At 37.3% G+C, this 22,143-nt stretch overlaps 1 protein-coding gene across 3 annotated transcripts; it reads left to right on the plus strand.

Annotated features, from left to right (window-relative positions):
* The first annotated feature begins 781 nt into the window (after positions 1–781).
* Positions 782–20,449, plus strand: GUF1 (GTP binding elongation factor GUF1). Of its 3 annotated transcripts, XM_054823431.1 has the most exons (18): positions 782–1,209; positions 2,261–2,372; positions 3,901–4,049; positions 4,270–4,350; positions 5,266–5,343; positions 5,560–5,643; positions 6,249–6,313; positions 7,358–7,561; positions 8,013–8,057; positions 9,165–9,304; positions 10,557–10,680; positions 10,900–11,032; positions 12,543–12,686; positions 13,668–13,801; positions 15,706–15,807; positions 17,754–17,873; positions 18,795–18,831; positions 19,856–20,449. In XM_054823431.1, the coding sequence occupies exons 1-18, from the start codon at positions 1,072–1,074 to the stop codon at positions 19,991–19,993; spliced, it is 2,028 nt and encodes a 675-aa protein (XP_054679406.1). In that variant the 5' UTR covers positions 782–1,071; the 3' UTR covers positions 19,994–20,449. The 3 variants fall into 3 exon arrangements, 2 of the variants coding, with proteins under 2 accessions (XP_054679406.1, XP_054679405.1); XR_008576805.1 differs by lacking the exons at positions 8,013–8,057; positions 19,856–20,449 and adding an exon at positions 17,387–17,493 and having other exon boundaries at positions 18,795–18,810; XM_054823430.1 differs by lacking the exon at positions 8,013–8,057.
* Positions 20,450–22,143: the final 1,694 nt, after the last annotated feature.

Below are 22,143 nucleotides of genomic sequence, written 5' to 3' on the forward strand. Positions count from 1 at the left end.
AGGCAACAGATCCCTCTGTAACGCCAGTAAAGAAGTATTTCAAGGCAACAGTATTCTATGCCTTGCAGCAGCACTGAGATTTTGCAATCACAAACCAAGCTGTTCTTGTGAGCAATTTCATACAAAACCCAACTTTAAAAAGGAAAATAAAGTTCCAAAAACTTGTAAAAACACCGTTTGTGCTCTATGTAAATAATTAATGGCACCTAAAAAAAATTCGACAGGGAAGATGTCGCAGAGACTGCTGTCGCTAGGACATCAGGTAGCAGCAACTGGGCCAAACTGCTGCGTTGCTTTTTTTTGTGTTTGTGCTTGGGGTTTTTTGGTGGGTTGTTTTTGAAATAAAGAGCCAAGGGGAAACCCCTGTGGAGGCTCTCCTCTGAGATTTCTGCACTTCGGAAGCTGCACTAGGAGGCCGATGGAGGAGACTGTGCAGGCGCAGCCGGGACCCAGACAAGAACGCCGCCCGGCTGGGTGCTCAGCCAGGCCGGCCCCGCCGGGGAGCCCACACCGAAGGGGCGGACAGCAGCCACACACCTACAGGCGAAGGCGCGGCCCGGCAGGCCGCAGGCCCCGAACGGCCGCAGCGGGCGGCGCAGGCGGCCGGAACGTATTGAGGTGAGGCTGGAGTGAGCTCCCGTGGCACCCCGACAGCAGCAGGCTCAGGCCGCCGGCCACAGGCAGGGCGGGACAGGGCTCGGCTAGGTACCGCAGGGAACGGCGTGGCGGGAGAGGAGGGAGGAGGGGACATCTGACCACTTCCGCTGCCGGGAAGCGCTTCCGGGGCGCGAGGTGCTGCGTCCCGCGGGGTGGCCGCTCGTGTTTGGCTCGTGCCGTGGGAATCACCCTCTTCCCGCGCGTGGGGCGGGTCGCTAGGCGACGCCGGAGCGAGCCCGCGCGGGGAGCGCGGAAGGGAAAGAGAGATAGGGGCGGCTGGGGAGCCGTTGGGGAACCGTTAGGGAGCCGTTAGGGCCGGGCCGGCGCGGCGGTGAGGGTCGCGGAGCAGAGGCGGGCTGCGATGGGGCCCGCACCCGTCGGCGCTGTGAGGGTGTGACCCCAGCCCCGAGCGCGATGGCTCTCGCCGGCAGGACGGCGATGCGGTGGGCCTGGTTGCGGTGCCCCTGCCCCGCTGCCGCCCCGCTCTGCCTTCCTCCCTGGCTGCCCGCCGGGCCCGTGGCGTGCGAGCGGCCGTACAGCTCCCACGGCAAGGTGAGTCCGCAGGGCTGCCCGGGAGGGGTGGGGTGCGGGGAGGCGTTTCGCCTGCCCGGGGTTGTTCTGTGGCGAGTCCCCGAAGGCGGCGGTCTTGCGTGTAGAAGATGGCCTTTCCAGACAGGCGGTGCCATCCTGGAGTAGCCGTTTCCCGCTGCAGGGGCGTTTGCGTCCCCTTGGCAATAATAAGAGAACTTGCCGTTCCGAGCGGAGGCATCCCGCAAGGGACGCGGCAGGTAATGCTGTGTATTGATACTAGCAAAGAACTCCGGGCTTGCTGTCTTCTCTGCCTGGCCCGGAGCTGCATGCCTAGCCTGTGTGAGAGAGATGAGCTCGTGTACCTCTAAAATCGGCGACCAAAGTGTTTCAGTAAAGTTTTACTGATTGCTGTTAGGGGCCTCCTGGTTCCTGGTGCTGAAAGCTTTGAAAAGCGAAGAAGCCACCTTTCTTCAAAATGTTGTATTACTTGGGATGAGCAGGAATAACACAAAGAAAAGTTTTTTAGTGCTGGACCTTTCTGTATGTGAACCAAGAAGTCAGCTGGTTTTCTGCATTTTTTTTTTTTTAATTTAGCCAAGATAAGTGCTACCTGTAGCTTCCTTTTCCACAAAGTCTGCTTGCTCCTTATGATAAGGTCACTGCTACCTGAAATGCTAGGTAATGACGCTGTATTCATATCATGCTTGTGAAGAATTATGTCCTTAATGGCCCCCTGAATCCAGTTTTCTTAATCCTTAAGTTTAGTAGTTAGCAGACTTGAAACTGTTTTAAGTATTCCAACTCCCTACATTCATAAGAACATAGTACCTTTCACAACTTTCCAGCATACTTACTGATTATTCAGATTAATAAATAAATATATATGTACGTATGTATGACTAAAATAAAATGCTAGCATTTTAAACACTGATGACAATTTAAGGGTTTGTATCTATGCAGCCTATGCCTCTTCTAGAGAAAAAGAGTTAGTTCTTTTTTTAAAGGCCAGATCCTATTCTATGTAGAGACTGTAACCATGGTTTATGAAAATAAATTTCTGGGTTTTTTTCAGGAAAAATTAGATATGTCAATGTATCCTGTTGAAAGCATTAGAAACTTCAGTATTATAGCTCACGTAGATCATGGCAAAAGTACACTAGCAGACAGATTGTTGGAAATCACAGGTAAGTGTTCTCATTTCATACTACCTTTTCTGACATGTAAGATGATGTGTCAGTTTCTGTAGCTTTGATTATTACTAAAATTTCTAATATCTTTGCTCTTTTAGTGCCAGATTGCTTATGCTTTTAGGCTTCCAGTTGTGTAGTGTTACAGATGTGAATATGATGGACTTTCTTTCTGGTTGAGATCTGCCTACAGCTAGGGGTAAGGAAGTGTGTAACTCACTGAAGGAAGTACATATTTTAGAAAGAGACTGAAAAGGAATGTACTTCCTTGTTCACGATGCTACTTCTGTCATTCCTGACCATTTGTCCATTAGACCAGTACACAGCAAGTTTGTGGTGTTTACTGACAGTGTTTGGGGTGGACTGTCATGACTTAGAAATTCTGGACACAGTAGTTTTCAAAAGTGTTATTGAAACAGAGAGGAACTTCAGCTGCTTGTACTTGGATGAAAGAAATGATATGTCCGCCTGTGAGCAAACCGTAAACAGCTGCCTTTCATGGTGGTGGAGCTCACTGGTACGGAAGGTGATATGATGCTGCATAGTAAGTTTTAGAAACGTACAGCCCTATGTTGATTTAGATTTAGTGTGTAGAATAACTGCTAGTAATTAAGTGTAAATTCCGTAGATTCTCGGCTGCTATAGACTTGTTTTTTGCTTCACCGTAAGTATTGCTGAAGCTGTGTTACTTTCATCTTCAGAGGTTTTTATTTTGTCCTCATCAGAGTGCTTCTTGGACTTCAGAATTTTTATTTCTGTGTTGTTGTTGAGGACAAGGGAAACTACCCCGCTTGAAAGCGAAAGTGAGAAACAAGTGCTAAGTGACTCTGAAACTAGGGTTTCCTTGGGGGAGAGAGAGACAGAAGTTGCCTTAGAAGGTTCTCTAAGGTAAGTTGTAACGCAATTGCTGTATCTCCCAAGAGGAGACTGATTTCAGAGCAGAGCTTAAATTAGCTACTCAGAGATACCCTTTGGAGGAGTCTTGTATTTCCCATTTAAGTGGTGAGCAAAACAAAACCTGGGAGAGAAGGTTTCGATCAAAGCTATTCTTTATGATTACCTCTTATGTGTGACTATGGCAATTTTACCTGATGCCTGTGATAGAATGGAGCTTTGAATTCAGGTCTGTCCAGCTCTGTGATAATACTCTTCTCACAATTGAGATTGGCACTGGTCGGAGCTGTGGGCCGTGGAGGTGAAGTTTCTTCAAACATCAAAATTATTTAGCACTGAATGGAATTTTTGCTACTTCTTAATCTCTAATTTAGACTTACATGATGTTTTGTATACTGCTTATTGAGGAAAGTATTTTATATAAGTTCATATGTAAAAAATTTATTTAATGTTAAGAGTTGAAGCATAATTTTATTTCTAAATGAAAATCTAAGTTTAGATTAATCAGATGGAAAAGCTTCATTTGCAGCTGCAAGTCCTATGTTCTGGTTAATGGCGTTTTCAAGAATTATTTATTTTGAAAGCTAATGTACTAAATGAGATAATAAAACTGGTTGGTTTTTTATCTTAGGAACAATTGCTAAAACTGACCGTAATAAACAAGTGCTGGATAAACTCCAAGTGGAACGCGAAAGAGGAATTACAGTTAAAGCACAATCTGCATCTCTCTTTTACAGTCACGAAGGAGTAAACTACCTCTTAAATCTTATTGACACACCAGTAAGTTAAGTGTAAACAGTTTTTAAATCACACAAAGCTAAATGCCTTTATATTTAAAAGTAGGAGATGTCTGGCTTCTTGTGTTTATTCAATTTTTTTTTTTTTTTGGAGGAATTGTGTTTTGGATGAGCATACATACAAATGAAAACATCATAATATAGAAATCTTTGCAAAGGACTCTAGTAGTACTTGAAATTGTAAACATTTATTTTTTCCACAGGGCCACGTGGATTTCAGCTATGAAGTGTCACGGTCGCTGTCTGCCTGTCAAGGTGTCATACTTGTAGTGGATGCAAATGAGGTGGAGTTCTTAATTCCTGTTTTCTGTTTAGAATTTCAGCAATTTCATTAAGTAAGTGAGGGAGAAGATTAGGGTTTTTTTTAATTTTTCCATCAGTGTTTTTGCCCCTGGTCTGTCTCCATGAAAGTATTACGTTGCAGAAGAAGAATAATAATGGGAGTTTTTAAAAAAATCTGGACACAAATACTTATGTGTTGATAGCTACTGCAGTTCCAAGACATAGAAATACAAGCACAGGATTAGTGAAGAATCAGGTCCTTTGTACAAGATATGAACTTTGCAAATGGCAATGCGGAGAACTTTTAGCTGTTGGTGCTAATACCGATTTGAAAACCCTCAGTTTCTTGTTGGAAAGCTTGATGATTTGTTCAACCAACCACAGTTAGTTATAACTAATTGCTGTTGTGTTTTTGATTGTCAGTAGTACAAACCAATACTGGCAGTGTTAAAGCTAAAGGACACTATAAGCTGAATGTGAACAGACGTATTCTTGAAACTTGAGAAGTTTTATATCTGCTAGATTGGTATGTTCTTGACTGATCTTTCAGGAGAAGCAGGAGAGTGAGGGAGTAAAATGTTTGTAAGGTGATACTCTCATAAATTTACAAAGTCTATACTAGGAGGGAAGTGAAATTAGAGATCTTAGTTGTACTTTTATTTGTACAGAGCTAGGAACATTTTGAAGAATCGGTTAACAGACTAGAATATGAGGAGTATGGGAACATGATTTTAAATGTGGACGTATTCTCACAAAGTGTTTTGATAATTTTGTCTGTGGCATATTTATGATTGGATTGTACAAAGGTGAAATGAATACTATTTTTTTCCTTGTTATACAAAAAAAAGTAACTTCCTTTCAATGATTATGGAAAAAAAAAGATTCCGTGTTAAACTTTTTTAATGCTTATTTTCTAGGGTATTCAGGCTCAGACAGTGGCAAACTTCTATCTTGCTTTTGAAGCACAGCTTGCAATAATTCCTGTCATAAATAAGGTAATAAAGGTTTTAGAGTTTCATATTAAATGGCTGCGTTGTTTATATAGGAGATTTATAAGAAATGTATCATCAAAATAGCTAGAATATGATAAGAACTTTGTGTTTTACTCATAAATACCTAAAGGTTCCTTGACTTGTACATTTGGAAACTACAGTGCTGGATTGTATGGAAGAGGTGATTATCTGCATATTTAGCGGTTTGTTGTTTTTCAGATTGACTTGAAGAATGCAGACCCTGAAAGAGTTGAAAAACAGATTGAGAAGCTGTTTGATATCCCTGTAGATGAATGCGTAAGGGTAAGATCTCTGCAAGTTTTATAACGTGCTGATTGTATATCTGCATCTACTTTGTAGCTAATGAAAGACGTGTACACGTAGTAAATCAACAGGGTGTCACCTGTCTGCCTGTCTTTGTCTGATATGCATGAATTTCTTTAAAGATTGTCTCCTGGAAAACAAGAATGGAGAACATCTCAATTAAAAATTCTAGCATGTCTTGATGAATGGCATCAAATAGATTTTATTTTTCATTGTGGGTCTGCAAATTGTTTGCACTTTTACTGTAACAACAGTTGCCATTCAGTAGAGGAAAAAAAACCTGTTACAGAATGGTTTGGAAGTGTTTAAGACCAGATTGGATGAGGCTTTGGGCAGCGTGGTCTAGTTGAGCATGTCCCTGCCCACAGCAGGGGGTTTGGAACTAGATGATCTTTAAGGTCCCTTCCAACCCAAACCATTCTATGATTTATAATCAAATAAGCATTTCATAATAATAGCGTTCGAAAGTGTGCTTCAGGGTGCTTTTATGGGTAGTATTATCTGTGGCCAAAGGTAACACTGTTGAATAGATACTGAATGAATGTAAGACACATCTTACAAAATTGTTGTTGGACTTGTTTTAGATTTCTGCTAAACAAGGAACAAATGTTGAAAAAGTTCTTCAAAAAGTCATTGAGAAGATTCCACCGTAAGTTCTGTATTTAGTTTTGAAACCTTGCAAGGTTAATTAGGAAACCATGAGTTGCATTTATACAGTATAATGACACAAGTTTTGCACTTTATAGAGTATTGACTTTTAATCAGATAAATATTAAGAGATGAGATGTGGGAGAAATCTAACGTCTGAGCTGGTTAAGTCAGTTTCAAATTGCAAATCAGAAAAAATGACACTTCAGATTTGAGATGCCTTTTAAAAAATGCATCTATGAATGTCAGCAGAGAAGACTTTATTCTTAAGAAGTGGGAGACGAAAATGAATTCAATATGAAGTAAAAGATGAGAGGTGAGCCACTAAAGGTGATACTTTTACAAATGTTTATATAGTTTTCATGAAACTTAGTGTTTGAGGATCTGTGTGTGCTATTACTCCTTTTGAACATTGCATTGTTAAAATGATAAAGGTAATTGAAATCTGCTGTGTTCAGAGTTTCATATCCTGAACCCAACCTTTAAATAGACTTTTATCTAGGAACTTGATGACAAAGCTGCTGAGTTACAGTTCAGTTACAGTCAGCATATTGCTTTTCAATCTTTTTTCCTACTGTTAGCTAATAATTGTAATCCTCATATTAGTTAATAATTAAAGTTAAAAGAAACCACAATGAAAATCTGAGATTAGGTTTCCATGAAATATGGCAAAATCAAAATATCAGTGGACTTTTTTTTTTTTTCTAAAACCCTCAGTTGTTGGAATATAACTGCTGAATTTTTGTTTCCCCTGTAATACAATATTTTAAGCATCAGTCTCATCTGTTGTGAAATGAGCATGATGAATATGCACTTGGTTTTGTTCTGTTTGTACTGCTGTTGCACATCAGAGAAAAAAAATGTAAAGATTTGCTGCGTAATAGTGAAACATTCAAATGATGTCTGGTATGTGTTTGTTTATTGAAAGTTACTTGGTAGTTTTATCTATTTTAATATGGAAGTTTTTGAGGTGGGGGTGCTTGCTCACTTGATATTGACTGAAAAACACACTGCTTATTATATTGTTTTACATTTTTTGTGTTAGACCCCACTGTAATACTGCTGATCCATTGAAAGCCTTAGTATTTGACTCCACGTTTGACCACTACCGAGGCGTCATAGCTAACATTGCACTCTTTGGTGGGGAGATTCAGAAAGGGCATAAAATTGTGTCTGCACACACAAAGAAAAGATATGAAGTTAATGAAGTTGGAATTTTGTCTCCAAATGAGCAGCCAACGCATAAACTGTAAGTAAAAATTTCTTTCAATGGAACAAATCATAAATAGATGTAAGATACAAAGTCCTGCATTTCTGTTCAATTTTTGCTTTGAGTGGTAAAGGCTGGGAGATGCCTGGGGTTTTTGTTCTTGTTCTTTGGTGGTGGGTTTTTTAATGATTATTATCTGTAATTTAATGCTCAATGTCAGTGTTTTTCATTTTGGGCATGCTGAGGCAGAAACTTTTGGGGACTGAATTTTGGGCACTGCTAGAGGGAGGAAGCCATTCTATCATCTATAGTACATGGAACATCTGGACAGCTAGGTTTTTTTAAGACGAGCATTTGATATTCTTATTCAGCTGTCCAATTTATTTCTAGGAACTACCTTGTTTGAGAGTGGAAGGGAATGGGGCTTCATCTTAGTTATTGCTGCAGCATATTTTGAGGGTGGAAAACTTAAAATCCATGAATGCAACAGCTTCCAGAAACTGGCTCCTCATGGCAGCAGTGGGAAGAAAATCAGGTACTTAGAATTAGTGGAGAAGCTTTATCAATTTGCATCCAAGTATGCATTAATGACTTTCTTGGAAGATTCTCAGTGAGACTGCGATACTGTGTGTGGTGGGTTGAACCCAGCCAGCAACTAAGAACCCAACCAGCCACTTGCTCACTACCCGAACCTCAGTGGGATGGGGAAGAGAATTGGAAGTGCAAAAGTGAGGAAAGACTCATGGGTCAAGATAAAGACAGTTAACTAAGTGAAGAAAAAAGAAAAGGAGGCGGAGTGATGCAAAGACAATCAGTTACCACCTTCCACAAGCAGACCGACCACTAGCAGACAAGCTAGTGTACAAACAACAGCCACCTTGGAAAGACTATGCTCCTTGGTTTTTATTGTCGAGCATGATGTTCTGTGGCATGGAATATCTGTTTGGTCAGTTCAGGTCTGCTGTCCTGGCTGTGTCAGCTCCCAACCTCTTGCCCTACCTAGCCTATTTGCTGCAGGGGGACAAAGTGAGAAACAGAGAAAGCCTTCATGCTGTGCAAGTGCTGTTCAGCAATAGCCAAAACACTAGTGTGTTATCAACACCATTTTATTCACAAATCCAAAGCACAGCACTGCATGGGGTTGCTACGAAGAAAGTTAATTCCATCCAAGCCAAAACCAGTACGCTGTATTTTACTCTTTATCTAACCATGGGTTCCTGTCATAAACATCATTATGTGCTGATGGAAGGCATTTGTCTTTTATTGTTTCTGCCACTTAGTATATGAAACTTGCTGTGGTGGCAGCTGGGAACTCTTCTGGTTCTGTTTCTTAGATCCTTGAGAAGTTCCTTCCAGCTCTAGCTTTCAAACTGGGAGTAGCACTGAATTCAAAATCCAGAACTATAAATGTTCATTTAACTGTAAAAGAAATAAAGCTACTTGAGTGAACAGGTAGTTTGTCCCTTGAGATGAATTTCCCAGCTCAGAGGAGAAACGACTTAAATCTGGCTTTTGGACTGTATATGGGGCTTTTAGGGGGGTGATTTATTTGAATTTCTGACTGGGATAAGTGAAGTGGGGAAAATAGCAGAAATACTGATAATACCAAGAAGCATGTCCGTATAATGCCAATTCTATTTAGATATGCTGGACAGGTGGGCTACCTGATTGCTGGAATGAAAGAAGTAACAGAAGCCCAAATAGGAGACACGCTGTTTTTGTATAAACAGCCAGTGGAGCCTTTGCCTGGCTTTAAGTCAGCGAAGCCAATGGTTTTTGCAGGTGAGGAGTAAACCGATATAAGGTGGAATTACTTTTTTCCAATAACAAGAGTAAGAGAGCTGTTAGAGCTTCTAAAGTAATATATGTGTGTATTAAGAGTTGTGAGGATTGGAATTTTAGCAAAGTTAAGCTACAGAGGCACATCATTTATATAGCTTTGTGTAATTTTCCCTGTGACTCAACAGGCAAGATTAATAATAGTTGCAGACTGGTTTTAGATGAATACAAAACTAACATGTATTTTTTTAGCCACAATTATTGCTTCTAATGCCAGTAAATTTGTGATAGCTGGAAAAGAAGGGTTGAGACTTTAAAAAATGAAGTCTATTTATTGGAATTCTTCATCTTGATAACCATAACTATTGTGAAATCTTTTTTCTTTTAAAAATTAGCAACTGTTTAATTTTTGTTAAATATGGTGAACTACTAAAGCTAATATTCAGAATGATTCTGTAAAATATTTGACTTTTTAAACTTGAATAGTTCTGTTCAGCTGTTGCCACCAGCTTCTGTTACTACTACAAATGCTATGGAAGATGGCTTTAGAGTGAAATAAATTCTGTAAATCACTTTCTACACTTGTTGCAATGGAATGTGTAAAACTCGAACTGTCTCCTGGAGATTATGCTGTCTGTCAGTGAATGTAGAAAAGTGTAATCCTGTAAATTTTTTGTGTTTGCATGTGTGTTGCTTCTTGGTATAGAGCAATCTATATTTTCTGAACATAGTGATGTGAACAGTGGTACAGTAGAACCCATTTCAGGCAGTAATTATACAGAGAGCTGCTTTTTATTAATTTCAAAAAAATTACAGAAACATTCACAACTTTGATACAGCAATTTTTTTTTTCGCTGTTCACCCTTACCTTTGAAGGAACATCTCAGTGAAGTCTGTCTGCTTATTCATTTATGCTTAAGCTGTACGTTTACACTGCAGCCCAGCAAAACAATGCTTATACTCAATTGTGCATCTTCCACAGTTGTGAAGGATTAGATGAGTACAGTATCCCTATCATTATTGTTTGAATGTTAATTCCTGGTTTTTTGATGTAATCTAATATTTTATTACATTTTATCTAATGTTTTTTTGGAAAAAAGTCCTTGTATGGTTTGTCACATTTTAAAAAAGTTGGAACAGAAAGTAAGCTATTTCTGATTTTATTACTGTGTTCACTGTAAAAGGCATATTTGAAAGCTCAGTATAGACTAGATAAAGCTCTATCACATCACTTCTATCTAATATGTTTTGACAGGAATGTATCCTGCAGATCAAACAGAATATAATAATCTCAAAAGTGCTTTGGAAAGGCTGACGTTGAATGACTCCAGTGTAACTGTTCATCGTGACAGTAGCCTTGCCTTAGGAGCTGGATGGAGGTGAGGCTTTTATACTGCTTTCATTTTTGGAACTGTTTGTAAATTGAGAGTGCAGGTTTAAGTCAACTGAAGGTTGAATTAAAATGAATCGAAGATTAGGAGCTTTTATTCAAATTAATGGTAGGTAAAGATCAAAAGCATTTGATGCTCTTACATTCTGTATTTGTGCAGAGTATGCAATTCATTGTGATTGACGGTTTTTGGTTTTTTTTTTTCCAGATTGGGTTTCCTTGGTCTTTTACATATGGAAGTTTTTAATCAACGTTTGGAGCAAGAGTATAACATGTCTGTTATTTTAACTGCACCTACAGTTCCTTATAAAGCTGTTCTTTCCTCAGCAAAGTTAATAAAGGTATGTTAAGTTTATTACAGCTTTATGTAAATAGCAGCTAAAAAGCCTCCTATAATAAACATCTACACTTTTTGGTTTTTAATGTAGACTAGTACTTCATTTTATAGCAAACATTAGAAACACCAGCATTTAACTTAAAACTATTTTTAATGGATTTCTTTAAAGAATGTTAGCTTTCCTTCCCCATTCGACTTCAAGAGCTCTCTTTTTATCTTACACCTGTCCTTGAAAATGGAAATGACACATTTCTTGTTGTATTCTTTGACGTGCATACTGACTGGACTGAGTTTAAAGCAGGTGAAATAACATCCCAGACTTTATCAGTCAGAAAACATGAACATTTTTGGGAATAGCTTGTAATGCTACTGTAGACTGGCAAGGGCTGGTAAAGACAAGTGAGTGAAACAGGCATGTGCAAATGTCGTTGAACTGGGTGCAAAGAAAATTACTGTGAGTTTAGAGAGAGTTGGAGTTATGACCACCTGCTGACAGAGGAGGCTGCAAATAGGTTGGCTCCTTATTGTCCAACATGTACCTCTAAACACAACGGAAAAGCTGTAAATTCCAAACAGCTTGTACAAGAAGGGTTGCTGTACTTGCAAAGTGTAAGGCATAGACCCTTTTTCTCTCCAGTTATTTTGCTTTTTTTCTGAGGCAGGGTAGCAGCTATGAATGAAGTAGTTGACACCTTTGCTGCATAAGTGATTCTGGATTGCTGATGTGGAACACTGTTTTCAAACAGTGCTGGAAGCTGGGTCATTGTTCAAGAATGCTGCCTTGCCAGTGGAAAGTGATATAATCACTTGATTTGGTGCTCGGGGAGAGTTGTATGTACATGACAAGAAACACAACCTTCCTTCTATTCTTAGTTCAGAAGGATAACTCCAGCCCCTATCAGGATGTTGGACTAGAAAAAGATAGATTGTGAAGGCACTTTCACAGGAATCAAAAACTTAATTTCTAAGCCCACTTCAGCTTGTAACAGAGCCTGAACCCAAAGTTCTACTTAGAGAAGAATATCCCCATCACCAAACACTAGAATACTTAGAGCAGGTCTTTTGTTGAAGCTGTACCTTATGCCTTCTACGATCAGGATGGAGTAAGAAGGACGATCCTTGCTCTATACACAAGAGAGAGAAATGGAAAGATGGACAGAAAGGCTTTTATATTTCTGTGGATAACCCTGGGTTGTCCTAGTTCTAAGCACTTCTTCTGTTTACAGTTCACTGGATAAAATTCTTAAAAAAAAAAAAGTTTTCCTAGTGAAAAGTAATTCCTACAATCTTTCTATATAATAATACTCAGACATATGCTGATCAGGGACTTCCGTATGTGATGTAGAAATCCCTTTCAAAATTGTGCTTGGTATGAATCTGGGTTGCATAATTCACAAGTGTTTCCAAGCAATTGAAACATTTTTTAGCATTTTTTTCAATGCTATATTTGTCTCATTTGCTATTTAGTCTACTTATTTAAAATTACAGTATCTGTTTTGTTTGTTTGTTTTCAGGAGTATGGTAAAGCAGAGATTACTATTATCAACCCTGCTCAGTTTCCTGATAAACTTTCAGTATCTGAATATTTGGAACCAACTGTTCTTGGTACTATTGTAACACCTCATGAATATATTGGGAAAATAATTGCTTTGTGTCAGGTTGGTATACAGTTTTAGTTTTGTCATTTAAGCTCTTAGTATCATACTTGAAGACACTAGATAGTAAGATACTAATACTGTTGAAGAGTATCTTTGACAGTAATTATTAACTATTTTTGAAAGAAAATATTTTAAACTCTTTATATTTAAAATTACTTCTCAACTGCAAAATCCTTATACTGAAAATTAGTGATGAAGCTTAGTGACAGTAAGTACCTGGTCAAACATCCTATACTAGACAAATTCATAGCTAGTTCTATTTTCCTGAAAGAATGGAATCTGCAGCAGGGGAATAAGATTGGTTTCTAGACATACGTTCATGGAAACATGACTTTCGTTAAGCTGTAATGAGGCTTCATATGTTTTCAGTACTTCACTAGAGTACATTTATGATAGTGATGGCCAAACACATTTCATCAAGTGTAGTTTTAACTAAAAAATGTTTTAACTGCCGTGCATATTGTCTTTATATAATTTCTTCACAATATTTTTCTTAGCTTTTAACATTTCAAAATACATAATACAAAAGACTACAGTGCTTGTCAGTACAGTAAAGTATAAGATCTATTAAAAAGACTTCCTGAAATAACTTTAAGAACACCCTTCTGGCAGAAAAGAAGATGAGCCTGCGATTCCTGTTGTATAATACTCTAATGTATGTGAAAATCTAATGTCAGTGAGATTTTGTGGCCAAATAATTTTACATTTAAAAGGCAGCAGTAAGCAGAAGCTGTTAAGGATTTCAGAAATTCAGCTGTTAGAGAAGGTAAACTTGAATCATTTGTCCAGTTAAGTTACAACCACTTCATTTTTTATGGTGCTGCAATTTGTTCTGGGACTTCAGCAAACTAACGAACGATAAGAAAGTTACTTTGGGCCTTGAAGTATGGGAGACTGGATAGCTGTTTATTTTAATTTGCTTTGTATTTATTTGTAGAGAAGTTCTGTTGAAGGGAACTGAAACAATTTTTATTTATCTAGGATCGTAGGGCAGTCCAAAAGGATATGTTGTACATTGATGAACACAGGGTTATGCTAAAATACCTCTTTCCACTGAATGAAATTGTGGTGGATTTTTATGATGCTCTTAAGTCTCTGTCTTCTGGTTATGCAAGGTAACTACCTCCTCTGTTCCCCCTCCGCTTCCCCCCAGCCTTGACCCTGAGGCGTGAACAAAAAAAGATCTGAGAAGACACAGAAGGGCACAAGTGAAGAATATTCTTTTATGATGGTGCTGCAAATTGAGTCTTACTTCAATTAATTAAATTCACTGTGAAAATGGATGGAAATAAATCTGAAAAACACTAAAAGTGCATCACTACCTACTAATAATTTGTTTTGATGCATGTATTTTTCAGGTGTGACCTATAGACCAGCACTTACTCATCTAGATGAGTAAGATCTAGATGATTCTTTCTTGTCTGAAGTGACAATGGGCATTTTCTATCAAAGGAATCACTGAAAATGTACTTCCTGCTGTATTGTCTCTTGGTGGAAAAGGGAAAATAACCAAATACTGATTCTTTAAAGCTAGTAAAAACAATCAACAAACTATAATTGAAACAAACAATGCTTACTTTACTTACATGCTTTATTATGGGAATAAAATAAATCATCTATATTTTGAGACAAAATGTTCTGCTGTGGATGGGTTCTATAAATTCAGAGGCTAGAACAAAGCTCAGCTGTTTGTGAGAGGCTTTTTGAGTTTAATGGAAGAGAAACCGTTGCATGGCAGATGGGCTTATACCACAGGCAACTCAATAGCTCTTACAAACCTGGTACGTAGACACGTTGTTAGTAAGATATAGTACATTTTGTCAGGAACTAGTATACTTAATTACATTATTAATTTTATAAGCATAAAAATGAATTTTACTGGAGGACTGAATTTGGTCTGAGTCTTTTTTTTTCTTAAATATGCCTTATAAAGTTAAGGTAAGATGTGTTTTGCCTGGGTTTGTGTATATTTGAAGTAGAAGCATAAGCAAAAATAGGGAAGCAAGAAGGACAGGTAGAAGAAATGGGGGGGATGGAGATTTTGAATTTTCTCTCAGGATCTAGATAAAAACCAATCTGTTTATCAAGAAGCTATCCCATTAGCAGGATTATGCTGGGTTTCTGTTGATTCAGTTGTAATTGCAAACAATGTTGCGTTGTCTTATTTCTCAATTTTTATTTCCTAATTGACTCCCTAATGTTGTTTGTGTATTTAATGCTCTCAATAATCATACTTCTGTTATATGAATCTGTTCACACAACTGTCGTTTATCTCAGCCAATTAAGGTAGAAGTACTTTCAAATACTCTCAAGATTTTTTTTCCTTTCAGTTCTGATATTTCAGATCTGACCAGACTAGTGGTATTGGCATTCTACACGTTTATATTTACATACAAGATAATATATATGTATTACACACGTATACCTCTGCATCTCCTCCATTTTAAGAATTTTTGCAAACTGACAGACAGGCCGCAAGGCCCCTACATGGTTTGGGGGGTCAAGGAGAAAAACATGGTTTGGAAATGAAGAGGAAAAATTTGTTGTCATAGAGAAAGGTCACAGGGGTCATATAAAAAGTCTGTCAAATGAGAGGAAACAAACCAGTGTTAGTGTTTGATTTGTGTGACATCAAGGATATTTGCTGTTCAAAAGCTGTGTTGAAGGGTTCTGTTGCCTGGAACTTGAAGGAACTTCCAGCTGATAGAAGTGTTTGAATAAACTCTTTAAGAGATTGCAGTAAGAATGTCTATTTTTGATTGATTTACCTTGCTCAGTAGCTGGAAGACGGGATGATGTCTTCTGCTGCCTTGGAGATGAGATTTATCTGCATTAAATTTCTAGTCCAGCCTTGTATAAGGGAGATGTACTGAGAGACTATTAAAAACTGTGCTCCTACTAATAAAAAGTTCGAGTGTTTTATTAAGAAATATGTCTAAAACTTAAAATTTATGGAACAAAAAGTGCAGAATATAATTTTTACAAAATCATCACTAACTTTTAAACTGCTTTCATTTAGTTTTGATTATGAAGATGCAGGATACCAGGCAGCAGACCTTATCAAAATGGATATTCTTCTAAATGGAAATCCAGTTGAAGAACTGGCAACAGTCATACACAAGTAGGTTGACTGGATTCTCTGTTCCAAAGAAATAAGACTTCCTATTAATATACAATGAAAACATATTTGTCATATATTAGTAATACATACGCCTGTATGAAAACAGCATTGACGATTTCACCACATCACCACTTTTGGAGATGAACTGAAAAAGAGGCATTTAAGTGCTAGATATAATATTTTGTGGTAATGTGGGGAAGGGAGAAGGAAATGCAAAATGCCAATCTTTTAAGGGGCTGGAAAAATTTAAAACCAGACTGGTCTAGGAGATGCCAGATGAATTGTTCATGGCGCTTATGATTTACTACTGGAAAAAAAAAATAATGATTTTATGCTCCCAGTAATTCCTGTTCTACAGAAGTTTGTTGTTGTCTTGTTTCCAGTGAGAGTATCAGGAAAATGTAAATATTTACTGGATATAATTACCTCAGAAACTTTTTGCTAAAATGAGTCAGTTTCTGTAAGTTTCTCAGGAATTACTGGTTTGCTGGTGAGAATAATGCCTTCCTGTTTCTAGCCTCTCAGTAATTCTGAGATCAACTTTTTGGGGGTTTTTTTGGTGTTGGGTTTGTGGGGGTTTTTGTCCTTCTTAAAATACTAACTTGTAGTTGCTAAAAGAGATATGTATATTTTCATATTTTTTACATAACTGCAATCCTAAAATCATTGGAATTCCTTAACATCAGAAGGTCAGCGTAGGAAAATGAAACTCATACTTTGTTCAGAAAGATCCTGGGGCTGAAGTGGAATAACTCTCTCATATACATTTGCTACTTAACATGTTTATCATAAATAAGCAGCATTTAGCAATCTACTTGCATATCTTTTACTTCGAAAAGATACAAAATGGAGTGGCCAACCTTGCAAAAGTTAGTTATTGCTTTAACATGTGTTTCTTGATCAATTTAGTTCGCACCCATGAACTGTTTTGCTCACTAAAACTAATGACAGCCTTTCTTTTAGCTTTAGCTTACAAATATTTTTTTAAGTTGTAGACAGCATTCATTCTGCTCCTGCTTCAGTTATTCTCAGAGTCTTCTCAACTGTAAATAGATTATATCTGTATATATAAAAAGAATTATTCTGAATTACATTTATAGAGAAAGAATTACCGAGATTACTGTAAGCTCAGTATTAATCTAGCCGTTATTATTTGTCCTGATTACACAAATAAATATCTGTATCTTCTAAAACTGTTAAAACTTAACATTACTTAAGTACTTCATGTTTAAACTGTTTGCTTTATACAGGTAGCCAGGAGTCACATTGTTGCTGCATGAAAATGTGTAAAACTATTTTCAGCTGTATGTTGCTAAAAAATGTTTGCTAAATATAGATGATTTTAGGGAGAAGAGACCCATTTAGCTTCAATGACTTAGGAAAGTATCTGTTTAGGAGCTTCTTTAGACCTTTTATCTTCTTCTCTTTACAAAATATGAAGCATATGCAGATGCTGAATATAGTTGGATAATTTTTATTAGCAGATGACAAGAGTATATTAAAATGTTTTTGGGTGGGTTTGGTTTTTTTTGTTGTTATGTAGAAACAGATATTTTAAAAATATTTCTCTAATATGTAGACCTTTTGATGTTTTGGGCCTACCAGCAATGAAAATCTTCCTTGACCTTCTAGTTTAAAATTGCATTTGAAGCTGTGACAGTATTCAAAATGGCTTCAGTGTGATAGGTAATCAGGGTGTTTATAATAAATATTTTAAATTTATTTTAAGACCTGCCATTAATACAATCTTATCACCTGTTTGTATGAAACAGGTGACACAGAGATCACTTATTAGATGTAAAATTATGATCTGATCAGTTTATCTTTTGAGTTAAAAAGAGGAAAACCTTTATTAAAATCCTTTTATCTAACAGTTTGGTGTATGGATATATTTTTTGGGGGGTTGTATTGCTCTTTCTGAAAACACTGGTGACTTTATTTTTCAGTGATAAAGCATATGCTACTGGTAAATTCCTGTGTGAACGTTTAAAAGATGCTATACCTAGACAGTTGTTTGAAATAGCCATCCAGGCTGCTATTGGCAAGAAAATCATTGCAAGAGAAACGTAAGTGAAGCCCTTCTGTTTCCCTCTTTTTTTTTTTTTTTTTTTCCCTTATGTTAAGCTACTTAAAATACAGACTCTTAATGTCTTACCTAGTTTTTTACATTACAGTACTTGGATTTTACTGTAAAGCCATATTTTTCTTGTATATGCTACTGGACCGCTTGGCAGGGAACAAAAAAAACACCCATTTGATCCGTGACTATGACTAAGGACTTTTTATAAAAATTTAATTGAAAAAATGTATTTTTATTTTAAATTGCTTGTGGTCAGCAGTGCACTTAATGGGTAGAGTATAACTTGCAACACCCATGTGTCCACTTCCTCTTGGGCAGTGGAAAAATTGTGTTACTACTGAAAAATTTAGCTAGTTGTGGAATAGTTTAACCTCTGGGAGGAGCAGGAAAAAAAAAAAAACAAAAATGAATTTGCTATTCCAAAGGAAATGTGTTGCAAGCTGAACACACGACTATTAGCATCACTCGCTTCTTTTAAACTGTTTCCTTGATGTTGTGTTTTTTGTCACATTTTTGCTGTTGCTATTTATATAGGATTTAAATTGTGGTAAAAGAATTAAAGGTAGGGATCCAAGCAGAGGTGCTGTAAGAATTTGTGTGTACATGTCTATATACACACATATGTAACACTGTGAATCATAGCAGAAATCCTAGATAAAAAGGCAAGATTGTAATTTTTATGGACATATTACACAACCTAAGGGATATTTCTAGAATTGAGAAACATGAATTAAGTTCTCTGTAGAACTTTGTCTTCTGTATACAGAACATGAAAATGTCCTGATTCCAGTGCATCTTACAAAACTACTAGAAAAACAATGCTTAGTATTTTGACAACTCAGTGTTTAGCTTCACACATAGGAGATATTCTAATGTGCTAAAGCGTGTATGTTATTTTATTTTACAGGCTGAAAGCTTACAGGAAAAATGTTGTGGCAAAATGTGTAGGTATTTTTTTCATTTTTTGATGTTTCTGATGCATGTAAACCTGTCTTGCTAATGCGATTAGTCTATCTTTTCCTAGAAATGCAGCAAAGATATGTTCTGCTTGTTTTCCTAAGTATCAATAGAATATTAACAGATGCTTTTAAACTTTTATTTTAAAGTAAGTTCAACTCATGTAACCTCTAGTTGCAGCTTGCAGTAAGAGTGGATCAGAAAGAGTAATGGCTTTTTCAAAATTACACACTTGGAGTGAACTCAACAGAGTGTGTCTGTGTTCACTCCTGTCTCCTCACCATTTTTTAATAGTTGTAGACATACAGTAATTGTGTGTGTGTATGTGTACACACACGTATGTGTAACTTCACATTTCCTACATTTGTTTTTTCCAGGTGATTTAAGAAACTATAAAAGTGCTTCTTTAGTGACTGATTGTGATTAGACTTTCACTTGGGTTTTCAGTAATACATCATGACAAGGCCTTAAATATGCAGTAGTTGAGTATCAACAAGCCTGGACAAAGCTATGGGAAAAATGGGATGTCTCTTACTTGTCTTTAGCTCCCTGAAGTGCAGGTGTTCGAAAAAAATTAAACAAGTATCCCTTTCTCACAACCATTATAGAATTCTTCTGCTAGGCACATACGTGGGATGGTGTTTGCTCAACATCGTATAACTTACCTAGATGTAAGCACCTGGTGCTAGTCAGGATGCCCCAGTGTACCTGAGCTGGCATCCTGCTGCTGTTCCAAGGGGATTTGGATATCCCATAGGTTGTGTCTACCATCAACCATGCTTATGTGAATGCATATATTTAGGTAACTGAATTCAACCCTCGATGAACATGCATAATTGGTCCCTTGTTCTTTTAACTAGTGGCCTTTTGGGATAACTGTTCGGAGTATAAAATAATTTTCTGTCATAATATAACTAGCCTTTCTGACTATTTTTAAGCCCTTGAGTTTAGTGTTGGTGACATGTACTGTAGTTGCATTTAAGCTTACTGGAATTCTTTTCCTTTTCATAGTATGGTGGAGACATTACAAGAAGAATGAAGCTTTTGAAGAGGCAGGCAGAAGGGAAGAAGTTGATGAGAAAAATAGGCAATGTGGAAGTACCAAGAGATGCCTTTATCCGTGTTTTAAAGAGACAAACTGACAAATAGAGATCCGTGACACGCAGCTGATTATTCTTTCAACTTTTTGTAGACAGTAGCATGATGAGCTAATGTGTATCACTGAGAGGGAACATTTTTGACTTTAAATGGTGTAAATTAAACATATGTGGGAACATAAATTGAAAGGACTGTGTACTTAAAATGTACAGATACATGTAGATGATTATGGAATTAAAGTTATTTGACTTAAATGAATCTAGAAGTTTTCATTGTATTGGTTTTCATTGCATTTCATTATTATCATACTTTTAACACTTAAATTTTAACATGGTTATGTTTTATTTTTGTCTCTGAGAAAACAAGAACAACATGCCAAAAAGTTTATAAAAATAATTGAAAAGTTTGTATAGACAAACAATGCTGTTGGGTTTGTTTGTTTGTTTTAAAAAAGTTTGAACTGTTGCCACAAAAATATAAAGCTACTTCCTGTTTTACTTTCTAAAATTGCTGTTGTCAGGAAATCATGATGATGATGGGGAAATCACATCAAGAAAAACTAATCATGACTTCTTTTAATGTACCACTCTTTATTTTAAACGTCTTAAAATCTGTCAGTTTACCATGAATACAGCCTAGCTATGCTAATCTCCAAAGAAATTGTTAAGTTTTAATATATTAAAACACAAGATATGTAGTTACTCCACCAATAGTATCAATTCAGGCCTTAATTCCTTTGGCACAAAGGCTTAGTTAGAACAGTCTTAGGGTAGTTTTTGAAGTGTTACTTGTGTTGTTCACATATTAAAGTTTGTCAGTGAGTTCTCACTTGAAAGCTGTAGTTAAGTGTGCTTAATATGAGTTGTTGCTTTTTGAAGTGCAAATAAATTAACACAAGTTAATGACCATGCTATACTGTGTTGACAACTACATGCCCATCTCTGAAAACTTTTAAGCTGTTTGTTTTTATTTTTTAGATCTTCAGGGACTAATTTGGGTCTAAACAGATCTTCTTGTTACTAAATTATATTTTAGAGAACAAAGTGCTAGTAATATCTCTTAAATTACTCAGTCACCAAGAAAGGTGATTGCTCTTAAATTTAGGCTTGTAACTACAATTTGAGAGTGATAGTTCTTTTAGTTCAATTGGGAACATCCTTGGAGGGATGGAATTGAACTGGACACCATCAGAGGTCCCTTTCAACCTGTATTAGTCTAAGTCTACAGAAAAAGGAGGGAGGGAATTTTGATACTTCAGTGATTTGTTTGGGGCTTTTTTGCTGTTGCTTTTTATTTGAAGTACTGAGAACACAGTATCCCATCTTTCTAATAAATGTACATAAGCTGCTGCTGCTACTACTGATCCTGAACATAGGAAAGATGCTGTGGACAATGGCTCTATCAATAACATAATTGTTATTCTTCCCCCTAAAAAAGCTCACGGGAATACTATCTTGAAAGATAGCATTTAAGAAAGTACAGAGATATCTGAGAAAGTACAGATATAATAATATGTGCTAAGAGCAAAGGAACTAAAGCAATTTTTTTAAATAAATATTTTTTTCCCTTTTTAAATAGACCTAGAAGAGAAAGTACTGGCTCTGTACTGAGGAATAAGGTAGAAGTTAAAGGTAAGCCAGATACTATCCAAGTAGTAAATCTTTCATAAAGTTGCTGAGTATGACACATCAAATATGTCACCTAATGACATGACCACTACCTGCATGGATAAAGCCACCTTGGGAAGGAACAGGGTGCTGCTGCAGCAACAAAGGCAAATCAGATCCAGGGCTGCATTACTAGCAGAGATAACCCTCTACTCAGTGCTTGCCAGGCAGCACCTGGAATACTGTGTCCAGTTCTGCTCCCCACAATTCAAGAGAGAGATGGTCAGGCTGGAGAGGGCCCAAAGGAAGGCTGCAAAGATGATCACAGAGATGGAGCACCTGCTGTATGAGGAGTTAGGTCTTTTCTCCCTGGAAAGGGGAATGCTTAGGGAGGACCTTATCACAGTATTTCAGTATTTACATGGTGACTACAAAGAGGACAGAGGCTGTCTTGTCACAGGGAACCACATGGAGAAAGCAAGGAGCAACAGGTGCAGCACTCAGTAAAAGTTGCACTGGAAAAGATTTCATTGCAATACCTAATTTTTATAATAAAAAAATTCTTTAGAGTAAGAATACCTGCCTATTCTTTAT

The sequence above is a fragment of the Grus americana genome, chromosome 4 (assembly GCF_028858705.1).
Source record: "Grus americana isolate bGruAme1 chromosome 4, bGruAme1.mat, whole genome shotgun sequence".
Taxonomy (NCBI): domain Eukaryota; kingdom Metazoa; phylum Chordata; class Aves; order Gruiformes; family Gruidae; genus Grus; species Grus americana.

Bases quoted from the DNA above. Each gene is read 5' to 3' on its own strand.
- GUF1 (XM_054823431.1), top strand. From the start codon at position 1,072: ATGGCTCTCGCCGGCAGGACGGCGATGCGGTGGGCCTGGTTGCGGTGC. The intron at 2,373-3,900 runs GTAAGTGTTCTC...TTTTTATCTTAG, and splicing joins CAGATTGTTGGAAATCACAG to GAACAATTGCTAAAACTGAC. The intron at 10,681-10,899 runs GTGAGGCTTTTA...TTTTTTTTCCAG, and splicing joins GCCTTAGGAGCTGGATGGAG to ATTGGGTTTCCTTGGTCTTT.